The sequence below is a fragment of the Tachyglossus aculeatus genome, chromosome 20, assembly GCF_015852505.1.
Source record: "Tachyglossus aculeatus isolate mTacAcu1 chromosome 20, mTacAcu1.pri, whole genome shotgun sequence".
NCBI classification, from domain to species: Eukaryota; Metazoa; Chordata; class Mammalia; order Monotremata; family Tachyglossidae; genus Tachyglossus; species Tachyglossus aculeatus.
In genome coordinates this window covers 2735441-2747492 of record NC_052085.1, presented here as the reverse complement: position 1 = coordinate 2747492, position 12052 = coordinate 2735441, and the positions used below count along the sequence as shown (strand labels likewise).

Below are 12052 nucleotides of genomic sequence, written 5' to 3'. Positions count from 1 at the left end.
CAGGTGTTCAGGGACAGAAGTGGGCCAGTGATATTTCCACTAATCTATAAATTAGTAGTATTTATAGAGCACTTCCCGTGTGCAGAGCTCTACACTTTGTGAGAGCAAGAGCACATCAAAAGAAAAAGGCAAGTTCCTACCCTCAAAGAGTTTACAGTTTAATGGACATTTTGCTCCTTACCCACTCTGAGGTCAGAGAATGACTGCACGCTGCCTTATGTATATCACAACAGGGCTTCCTCCCTGCAGGTAGAAAAACTCTGGTTTCTAGTACCCTAAGATGTCTGAGCCTGAACAGCCACGTGAGACATCTTTTCTGGAGAAGGAAATTGAAGATGATACTCTCTTTCAGCTCCCTGGCTGCCTGGGCCTGGTTTTCAGGCACCTGTGGTGTGGGTCCTATTCTTTTCTATATATATATATATATATATATAATCTATGTTAAGCACTTACTATGTGCCGAATGTTGTACTAAATACTGGGGTAGATACAGGCTAATCAGGTTGGACAGAGTCCGGGTCCCATGTGGGGCTCACCATCCTAATCCCCATTTTATAGATAACCGAGGTACAGAGAAGTGAACCGGATTGCCCAAAGTCACACAGTAGACAAGTGGAGCTGGAATTAGAACCCAGATCCTTTTGACTCCTAGGCTCCTGCTCTACCTACTAGGCAACACTGTTTCTAATGCTTTAGAGAGCATTTTCTCAGTAGGTGGGGAGGTGGTAACTGAGCCCACTAATACCCGCCCCCAAAAGAATTTCCCAGAGAAAAGTCTGGTCCGGTCAAGGCAAGCTTAAGGCTCTGGTGGGCCCAGGGCTGTGGACACCTGAGGGGACACCCCTCGTCTGTGCTCCCACTTTCCTGAAAGGTGAGAAAAGTTGGAATGGAGGGAGGAGGGCTGCTGGGATGGCTGAGGGAGCTCTTTGGGAGGGTAGTGGGCTCCGAAGCGAGGACCCTTTAGCCCAGTTGTTGGAGCAACCCTAGTGATACCAGGTGATAATTCAGGATCGTGGGGAGCGGGAAGAAGAGGGTGAGTGTGAAGTGGAGAGGGGGAGTGAAGTTGAAATCCGGAGGCGGGGTGTGGGCAGGGCTCCGGACCCACGGTCCGGCCCGGGGCTGGAGATCCCGAGGTGTCCGAGCCCTCTCGCAGGACCGGACCGCGGGCCTCGATATAGCGCTCGCTCCCTGCGGGGAACGAGGGGAATCCCACGGGCTCAGGAGCCGCGGGGAACTGGCTAAGCGCTCCCCGGAGCCGCGTTATACCTCCTCCCCTTCTTCCCATCCCTTCCCTTCTTCTCCAGGGCCTACTCCCCCCAGCTCCGGATGGAGGAAGATGGCCAAGATGCGTGCGCCCGGAGCGCCTCCGATTCCCCCAAGACCCTGGGCCTGTCTGTCCGTCTGGGCCCCTGAGTGTCTCTCTCCACTCCCATCCCCGCCCTCGAGAACGATTTATTGAGCGCCACTCGGCCTCTCCGCACGCGCGCCAGGAAACCGGGTGGCACCTTTCTGTCTTAAGCGTCCCTGGATCTTTCTCAGATGTCTCGACTTCTGCTGTTCCCCGACCCCCAGGGAAGGCGAAGAGGCGAAGCCGAGGCAGGAAATAATAATAACAATAATAATAAGAGTATTTGTTAAGCGCTTACGATAATAATAATGATGATGGCGTTTGTTAAGCGCTTATTATTTGCCAAGCACTGTTCAGAGCGCTGGAGTGGATACAAGGTGATCAGGTTGTCCCACGTGGGGCTCACAGTCTTCATCCCCATTTTACAGATGAGGTCACTGAGGCCCAGAGAAGTGAAGTGATCGGCTCAAAGTCACACAATTGGCAAATGGCGGAGCCGGGATTAGAACCCACGACCTGTGACTCCCAAGCCCGGGCTCTTTCCACTAAAGCCACGCGGGATCCGGGGTGGGGGGCCTCTCCGGGGACCCCGAGGCGGGGATATTTCGGATCCGTGTTTTAGATCCCGCAGAGGGTCGCGTGGCTTCTCCCGCCAAAGACCCCGAGGCGCCGGGCCCGGCGTATCCCGTTTTCCCCTTTCCACGCCCCGAGGTTTCCGGGAATAACTCGGATCGCCCTGGAAAGGGTTTGGAACTGATGCAAAGCGACCTGGGGTTCAAATCCCGGCTCCGCCAATTGTCAACTGTGTGACTTTGGGCAAGTCACTTAACTTCTCTGTGCCTCAGTGATGTCATCTGGAAAATGGGGATTAAGACTGTGAGTCTCCCGTGGGACAACCTGATCACCTTGTAACCTGCCCAGAGCTTAGAACAGTGCTCTGCACATAGTAAGCGCTTAATAAATGCTATTATTATTATTGTTGTTATTATTATTATTATCTGGGAGCGTCTTGGAAGAGGCCGGGGCGGTGCGCTAGGATGCAGCCCAATCCAGCGCGTCCTCGAGTTGGAGGGACACAATGGGAGGATCGGGAGAGCGTGGTGGGAATGGGTCTCGGGGGGCTGGAGTGGGGGGGGGGGGCCTGGAGAGACCTGGGGGAGTAGGAGGGGATGGCGAGGGGGTGCCCCTCTCACTGCAACCTCAAAACGGACTTCTAGCCACTTAATTTATCTGTGCCTCAGTTACGTCGTCTGTAAAATGGGGATCAAAACCGTGAGCCCCATGTGGGACACCCTATATCTACCTCAACGCTCAGAACAGTGCTTGACGCATCGTAAGCGCTTAACAAATACTATTATTATTATTATTATTATTATCCCCCACCCCCGGAGCGGGATTCAGGCGGGCCTGAGTTTCCTTACCCAAACCAGGGCCCGGGCAAAGACTGCTAGGCCGCGAGGGACCCCCAAAGTCCTTTTCCCCGGTCCCCCCGCCCCCCTCTAGCCTCTGGCCGGGCCAGACGACCCCTCCCTCTCCCCTAGACCCCCTGCAAAGTGGAGGAGGGGGGCTCGGAGCGGTGGGTCTGCTCCGGTGTCGCCCCACTTTTCGTCCACCGCGGACCCCTCGTTGTCCCCGAGGCGCGCAAGGCCAGAGCCGCCGGGGTTTCTACGAAAAAAAGTTTATTTCATTTTTTTGTGTGTCCATAAATAAATAAATAAATATCCTCTGGCCTTACAGAAAGGGAACATTTTCACAGTTGAGGGGCTGAGGGGGCGGGAGTGCCGGGGGATAAAGGACAGGAACAGAGACACGGACCGAGACAGAGACGGGGCAGAGACAGCGCTCAGAGCGCATTTGAGAAGCAGGATCCGGGTCGCGGGGCGGTATAATAATAATAATTATAATAATAATAATGGGATTTGTTAAGCGCTTACTATTTGCCAAGCACTGTTCTAAGCGCTGGGGGAGATGCAAGGGAATCAGGTTGTCCTACGTGGGGCTCGCACGGTTTTAATCCCCATTTTACAGACGAGGTAACTGGGGCACAGAGAATAATAATAATAATAATTGTGGTATTAGGCGCTTACTATGTGCGAGGCACTGTACTAAGCGCTGGGGTAGATACAAGGAAATCGGTCTGAACGCAGTCCCCGTCCCACGTGGGGCTCACAGTTTCCATCCCCATTTGACAGATGAGGTCACTGAGGCACCGAGACGTGAAGTGACCGGCCCAAAGTCGCGCAGCCGACAAGCGGCGGAGTCGGGATTCGAACCCACCACCTCTGACCCCCCAGCCCGGTCTCTAAAGCACGCCGGCGAGTCCGCGGGGAACCGAGAAGGACATTTGGAAAGGAGATGGAAAGATGCCCCAGAGCTGACCACCAGGTCCTTGGGGAAAAGGTGGCAGGGCCAGGAAAAGTTGGGGAGAATCGGGAGAAAGAGGGGTTAAAAAAGGGGGGAAAAGGGGAGGGAGGAGGACAATTACTGAGAGGACCTGGAGACGGACAGGGAGAAGAAAGCAGCGCGGCTCATTGGAAAGAGCCCGGGCTTTGGAGTCAGAGGTCATGGGTTCAAATCCCGGCTCCGCCAATTGTCAGCTGTGTGACTTTGGGCAAGCCACTTCACTTCTCTGGGCCTCAGTTACCTCATCTGTAAAACGGGGATTAAGACTGTGAGCCCCAAGTGGGACAACTTGATCACCTTGTATCCTCCCCAGTGCTTAGAACAGTGCTTTGCACATAGTAAGCGCTTAACAAATGCCATTATTATTATTATTATTATTATTATTATTAAGAAAGGCCGCGGAGGGTCCAGAGGAACTGGGAGAGGAGCGGGACAGCGCGCAATCCTCCACCAACGTGCAGGGAGGGCCGGTTCCTGCTACAGCGCGGGGACTGCGCGCTACAGCGCGGAAGATGGGTTTTTCACCGTGCGCTGCACGCGGGAAGGCGGAGGCGCGGCGGGAGTCCGCACAAAGCCCGCGTGGGACAACCTGATGACTCCAGCGCTTAGAACAATGCTTGGCACATAGTAAGCGCCTAACAAATACAATTATTATTATTATATCTATCCCAGCGCTTAGAACAGGGCTGGCACACAGTAAGCGCTTAACGAATACCATTGTTATTATTATTATTATATCTACCCCAACGATTAGAACAGTGCTTGGCACACAGTAAGCGCTTAACGAATACCATCATTATTATTATTGTACCTACCCCAACGCTTAGAACAGTGCTTGGCACACAGTAAGCGCTTAACGAATACCATTATTATTGTTATATCTACCCCAACGCTTACAGAAATGCTTGACACACAGTAAGCGCTTAACAAATACCATTATTATTATTATCATTATTATTATATCTAGCCCAGCGCTTAAAGCAATGCTTGACACACAGCAAGCGCTTAACGAATACCATTATCATTATTATTATTATTATATCTACCGCAGCGCTTAGAGCAATGCCTGACACACAGCAAGCGCTTAACGAATACCATTATTATTATTATATCTACCGCAGCGCTTAGAGCAATGCCTGACACACAGCAAGCGCTTAACGAATACCATTATTATTATTATATCTACCGCAGCGCTTAGAGCAATGCCTGACACACAGTAAGCGCTTAACGAATATCATTATTATTATTACGTCTACCCCAGCGCTTAGAGCAATGCTTGCAACACAGTAAGCGCTTAACAAATACCGTCATTATTATTATCGTATCTCCCCCAGCGCTTAGAGCAATGCTTGACACACAGTAAGCGCTTAACGAATACCATCATCATTATTATTATATCTACCCCAGCGCTTAGAGTAATGCTTGAAACACAGTAAGCGCTTAACGAATACCATCATCATTATTATTATATCTACCCCAGCGCTTAGAGCAATGCTTGACACACAGTAAGCGCTTAACAAATACCGTCGTTATTATTATTATGATCGCATCTCCCCCAATGCTTAGAACAGTGCTGGGCACACAGTAAGCGCTGAACGAATATTATCTTTATTTTTATGATGATGAGCGTGTCTACCCCAGCGCTTAGAACAGTGCTGGGCACACAGTAAGCGCTTAACGAATATCATCTTTATTATGATGATGATGATGATGTCTACCCCAGCGCTTAGAACAGTGCTGGGCACACAGTAAGCGCTTAATGAATATCATCTTTATTATTATGATGATGATCGTGTCTATCCCAGCGCTTGAAACAGTGCTGGGCACACAGTAAGCGCTTAATGAATACCATCGTTATTATTATGAGGGTGATCGTGTGTACCCCAGCGCTTAGAACAGTGCTGGGCACACAGTAAGCGCTTCTTGAATGCCACCTTTATTATGATGATGATGATCGTGTCTACCTCAGCGCTTAGAACAGTGCTGGGCACACAGTAAGCGCTTCTTGAATGCCACCTTTATTATGATGATGATGATCGTGTCTACCCCAGCGCTTAGAACAGTGCTGGGCACACAGTAAGCGCTTAATGAATACCATCGTTATTATTATGATGATGATCGTGTCTACCCCAGCGCTTAGAACAGTGCTGGGCACACACTAAGCGCTTAACAAAGAAAGCCAGGGGGCCAGGCCGGTGGAGAGTGGCTCCCCCCGGGGTGGGGGTGGGGGGGGGAGGCGGCTCAGTCTGTGGCAGGGCGGAGTGGAGGACCGGCTATGGGGTGAGCTCCCTCTCGTCCTTCCCCGACGAAGAGGGCGACATGGGCAGGTCGTCGTCCTCGGAGCACTTGGCGGGAGCCAGGGTAGAGCACTTGCAGGCGTGGGGGGTCCCTCCGCCCGGCCCTGCGCGGTGGCTGCCCCCGCCCTTTCCCTCTTTCTTGTGCTTCACCCGGCGGTTCTGGAACCAGATCTTCACCTGCTTCTCGGACAGGTTGAGGTAGGTGGCGATTTCGATGCGGCGCAGACGGGACAGGTACATATTGGACGAAAATTCGCGCTCCAGCTCCAGCAGCTGCGTGCTCGTGAAGGCCGTCCGCATCCTCTTGCTGCTGGGCAGCTGGCTGGAGGTGTCATCTGCGGGGGGTAAGGGCATCGTGGTGTTTCCCGAGCCCCCCACTCTCTCCCGCATTGTTTTGTTGCCCGTCTCCCCCTTCCAGTACATATTTATTACTCTATTTATTTTACTTGTGCATATCTATTCTTTTTATTTTATTTTGCTAGTATGTTTGGTTTTGTTCTCTGTCTCCCCCTTTTAGACTGTGAGCCCACTGGTGGGTAGGGACTGTCTCTATATGTTGCCAACTTGTACTTCCCAAGCGCTTAGTACAGTGCTCTGCACACAGTATGCGCTCAGTAATACGATTGATTGATTAATGGCATTTGTTAAGCGCTTACTATGGGCAAACCACTGTTCTAAGCGCTGGGGGAGGATACAAGGTGATCAGGTTGTCCCTCCTGGGGCTCACAGTCTTCATCCCCATTTTACGGATGAGGTAACTGAGGCACAGAGAAGTTAGGTGACTTGCCCAAAGTCACACAACTGACAATTGGAGGAGCCGGGATTTGAACCCATGACCTCTGACTCCCAAGGCCGGGCTCTTTCTATTGAGCCACGCTGCTTCCCTGGGTAGGGACCGTCTCTATACGTTGCCCATTTGTTATCACCTTGTATCCTCCCCAGCGCTTAGGACAGTGCTTTGCACACGGTAAGCGCTTAACAAATGCTATCATCGTTGTTATTATTATTATTCCCAAGCGCTTAGTACAGTGCCCTGCGCACAGTAAGCGCTCAATAAATACGATTGAATGAATGAAAAGGGCATAATTCGATTTATCTATTTTGGTGGTATTGACGCTTGTCTACTTGTTTTGTTTTGTTGCCTGTCTCCCCCCTTCTAGACTGTGAGCCCGTTGTTGAGTAGGGACTGTATCTGTTGCCGACTTGTACTTCCCAAGCGCTTATTATTGTGAGCCCCACGCGGGACAACCCGATCACCTTGTATCCCCCCCAGCGCTTAGAACAGTGCTTTGCGCATAGTAAGCGCTCAACAAATGCCATTATTAATTAATTAATTAATTATTACAGTGTTCTGCACACAGTAAGGGCTCAATAAATACGATTGAATGAATGACTGTCTCTGTTGCCGAACTGTACTTTCCAAGCGCTTAGTACAGTGCTCTGCACACAGTAAGCGCTCAATAAATACGATTGAATGAATGAATGAACGAATTTCCAAGCCCCCCCCCCGAGGCATCCTTAAATTTCCCTCTACCTCCCGGAGATTTGGGACCCCGATTTCGCCCCCCCTAGCCCATCCACCCACTCCTGGGGTCCCTTTTTTCTCTCCCACCTTGCTCCTCCGGCCCGTGGGAGCGGGCCAGTCCTGAATCCGCGCGGGGCGCGTTTTGGGTGGGACGCGAGTGGGGAGAAGAGAGGGACGGCTTAACTATAGAGAGGTAGTGGAAATGCTGGGGGTCCTCCCCCCTAGCCCACCCACCCACTCCTCAGGTCCGTTTTTTCTCCCCCGCCTTACTCCTCTGGCCCTGAATCTGCGCGGGGCGCGTTTGGGGTGGGACGCGAGTGGGGAGAGGGGCCCCCACGGAGAGGCAGTGGAATTGCCGGGGGCCCACCACCCTAGCCCACCCACCCACCCACTCCTCGGGTCCATTTTTTCTCCCCCACCTTCCTCCTCCGGCCCGCGGGAGCGGCCCAGTCCTGAATCCGCGCTGGGCGCGTTTTGGGTGGGACTCGAGTGGGGTTAAGAAAGGGATTGCTCACCCCCAGAGAGGTAGTGGAATTGCCAGGGGCCCACCGCCCTAGCCCACCTACTCTTTGGGTCCATTTCTTTTCTCCCCCACCTTACTCCTCCTGCCCGTGGGAGTGGGCCAGTCCTGAATCCGCGCGGGGTGCGTTTTGGGTGGGGAGAAGAGAGGGACTGCTCACCCACAGAGAGGCAGTGGAATTGCCAGGGGCCCACTTCCCTAGACCACCCACCCACTTCTCGGGTCCATTTTTCTCCCCCACCTTACTCCTCCTGCCCGTGGGAGTGGGCCAGTCCTGAATCCGCGCGGGGTGCGTTTTGGGTGGGGAGAAGAGAGGGACTGCTCACCCACAGAGAGGCAGTGGAATTGCCAGGCGCCCACCACCCTGGCCCACCCACCCACTGTTTGGGTCCATTTTTCTCCCCCACCTTACTCCTCCTGACCGTGGGAGTGGGCCAGTCCTGAATCCGCGCGGGGTGCGTTTTGGGTGGAGAGAAGAGAGGGACTGCTCACCCACAGCACCGCCCTGGCCCACTCTTTGGGTCCATTTCTTTTCTCCCCCACCTTACTCCTCCGACCCGTGGGAGTGGGCCAGTCCTGAATCCGCGCGGGGTGCGTTTTGGGTGGGGAGAAGAGAAGGACTGCTCACCCACAGAGAGGCAGTGGAATTGCCAGGAGCCCACCGCCCTGGTCCACCCACCCACCCACTCTTTGGGTCCATTTTTTCTCCCCCACCTTACTCCTCCGGCCCGTGGGAGTGGGCCAGTCCTGAATCCGCGCGGGGTGCGTTTTGGGTGGGGAGAAGAGAGGGACTGCTCACCCACGGGGAGGTAGTGGAATTGCCAGGGGCCCACTTCCCTAGCCCACCCACCCACCCACTCTTTGGGTCCATTTTTTCTCTCCCACCTTACTCCTCCGACCCTTGGGAGCGGGCCAGTCCCGAATCCGCGCGGGGTGCGTTTTGGGTGGGGAGAAGAGAGGGACTGCTCACCCACGGGGAGGTAGTGGAATTGCCAGGGGCCCACCTCCCTAGCCCACCCACCCACCCACTCTTTGGGTCCATTTTTTCTCTCCCACCTCACTCCCCCGACCCGTGGGAGCGGGCCAGGCCCGAATCCGCGCGGGCCGCGTTTCGGGCGGGCCGCGAGCGGGGAGAGGGGAGGGACTGCTCACCCACGGAGAGGCAGTGGAACTGCCGGGGGTCCGGCAGGGGGTAGGCGGTCTGGTAGAGGGCGGCGGCGGGCCCGTGGCCCACCCCGGAGGCGACGGACGAGTGCTGGCGGCTCAGGGGCGAGTGGCAGAACTGCGAGGCGAAGGGGGGGAAGGAGGCCTTGAGGAGCGGCAGGGCGGGCGGCCCCGGGGGGCCGTGCAGCTGCGACGCGGTGACACAGAGCGGGCAGACGCACAGCAGCCCGGCCTTGCGCGAGTGGCAGGCGCCCGGCGACAGCCCGTGGAGGCCAGGGGGCGGGGGGTGGACGGCGTAGGGGAACAGCGGGCCGGGGGCACTGCTGGCGGGCCCCTTCTTCTCGCCCGCCTCCCGCAGCACCAGAGAATCCACGAGGAAGGAGCGCGGCATGGCCCCGCCGGTGGTGCCCCCCGCGGGCCCGCCCTGCCCGCTGCCCCCCGCGCCCCCGGTGCCACCCGGCAGCCCGACGGTTGCTGGCCAGCTTTAGTGGTGCTGAAAGGGGCCGGCGGCGCCGCTTAAATAGCCCCGCAGCCATGTGATGGGCTACGCCAGGAGCGGCCGAGGCCTCTCAATAGGCTTTTTGTGCCTTTTCTCTTGGCATTCACTCTGCACGCTTCCTCATTATTTCACTTGTTAACTAAATGAACTGCATAATGTACTCTATTCTTGTCAGCCCCACCCACGCCGTAACAGGCGCCCTCGCCCCCTCCCCTGCCTTTGGCGGGGTTTATTTTCTCATTCTCCCGCGATTTAATATTCTTTTCTTTCTCTTTATTCCCCCCCCACCCCATCCCACACTTCGGCTCTTCATCGCCTCTTATTTATTTTGCTTCCTCCCTCCCCGACTTCCCACGTCCCGTCTATATTTCCCAGCTATAATTCTATTTATTCTGACGGTATTGACACCTGTCCGCTTGTTTTGTGGTCCATTTCCCCCTTCGAGACTGGGAGCCCGTTGGTGGGTAGGGACCGTCTCTATATGTTGCCGACTTGTACTTGCCAAGCGCTTAGTACAGCGCTCGGCACACAGTAAGCGCTCAATAAACACGATTGAATGAATGACCGTCTCTGTAGCCGATCTGCGCTTCCCAAGCGCTTAGTACAGTGTTCTGCACGCAGTAAGCGCTCAATAAACACGATTGAATGAATGACCGTCTCTGTTGCCGATTTGTACTTCCCAAGCGCTTAGTACAGCGCTCTGCACGCAGTAAGCGCTCAATAAACACGATTGAATGAATGACCGTCTCTGTTGTCGATCTGCGCTTCCCAAGCGCTTAGTACAGTGCTCTGCACACAGTAAGCGCTCAATAAACACGATTGAATGAATGACCGTCCCTCTCTGCTGCCGATTTGTACTTCCCAAGCGCTTAGCACAGTGCTCTGCACACAGTAAGCGCTCAATAAACACGATTGAATGAATGACCGTCTCTGTTGCCTATTTGTACTTTTCCCAAGCGCTTAATACAGCGCTCTGCACACAGCAAGCGCTCACTAGATACGACTGAATGAATGGATCTCCCCTTCCCGCCCGCGTTCCGCTTTTCCTCCCCGCGTGGGTGGTAATAATAATAATAAAATAATGCTGATGGCATTTGTTAAGCGCTCACCATGTACCATCTACCAGCGCTTAGAACAGTGCTTCGCCCCTAGCAAGCGCTTAAGCCCGTTGTTGGGTAGGGAATCGTCTCTACGAGTTGCCGATTTGTACTTCCCCAGCGCTTAGTACGGTGCTTTGCACTCACCTTGTAACCACCCCAGCGCTTCGTACAGTGCTTTGCACGTAGTAAGCGCTTAATAGATGCCATTATTGTTATTATTATTATTATTATTCTTAAGCGCTCAAGGAATACGATTGAAATGAATGAACAAATATTATTATATAATAATAATAATAATAACTCGTCTCCCCGGTTTTCCATCGGGTCTCCACAGCTGTGCAATCGCGTCTCCTCGCTTCCCGGAGGAGGAGGCTAAACAGGCCGGGCAGAACCTCCCCAGAACCTCCTCCTCCTGGCCGTCCTCCTCCTCCTCCTCCTCCCAAGAAAGTTCTGCGTCCTTAGTTTCCCCCCTGATTAGTCTTTTTTCACCGAGGCCAGGTTTGGGGGTGCTTTCAACGAGGACTGGACACCCTGATATATTCTCTACCCCCTCCTCTCCCGGCCGGTCCTTGTCCATCCAGATTAACTTTCGACCCACGTCTCTCTTCCTCTGGCTCTAAACCGCATTTCTCCGGCCTTTCAGCCCCCTTTTCCCCCCCTATCCGTAATTTATTCTGGAGCCGTCGCCCCCGTTATCATCATCATCATCATCATCATCATCATCATCAATCGTATTTATTGAGCGCTTACTATGTGCAGAGCACTGTACTAAGCGCTTGGGAAGTACAAATTGGCAACGTATAGAGACAGTCCCTACCCAACAGAGGGCTCACAGTCTAAAAGGGGGAGACAGAGAACAAAACCAAACATACTAACAAAATAAAATAAATAGGATAGATATGTACAAGTAAAATAAATAGAGTAATAAATCTGGACAAACATATATACATATATACAGGTGCTGTGGGGAAGGGAAGGAGGTAAGATGGGGGGATGGAGAGGGGGACGAGGGGGAGAGGAAGGAAGGGGCTCAGTCTGGGAAGGCCTCCTGGAGGAGGTGAGCTCTCAGCAGGGCCTTGAAGGGAGGAAGAGAGCTAGTTTGGCGGATGGGCAGAGGGATTGGGGGCATTCCAGGCCCGGGGGAGGACGTGAAGGCAGGGATCGCTCAACCAGTAGCAGTTCCTGAGCCTCTCCTG

The 12052-nt window shown here is 53.8% G+C and overlaps 1 protein-coding gene across 1 annotated transcript; it reads right to left on the bottom strand.

The window, feature by feature from the left end:
• Positions 1–796: 796 nt before the first annotated feature.
• GSX1 (GS homeobox 1) lies at positions 797–9648 on the bottom strand. Its single transcript, XM_038762171.1, has 7 exons — positions 9246–9648; positions 6026–6383; positions 4207–4249; positions 3084–3112; positions 2770–2894; positions 1102–1188; positions 797–864 (listed from the first exon to the last, which is right to left on the bottom strand). The coding sequence occupies exons 1-7, from the start codon at positions 9646–9648 to the stop codon at positions 797–799; spliced, it is 1113 nt and encodes a 370-aa protein (XP_038618099.1).
• Between the last annotated feature and the right edge of the window lie 2404 nt (positions 9649–12052).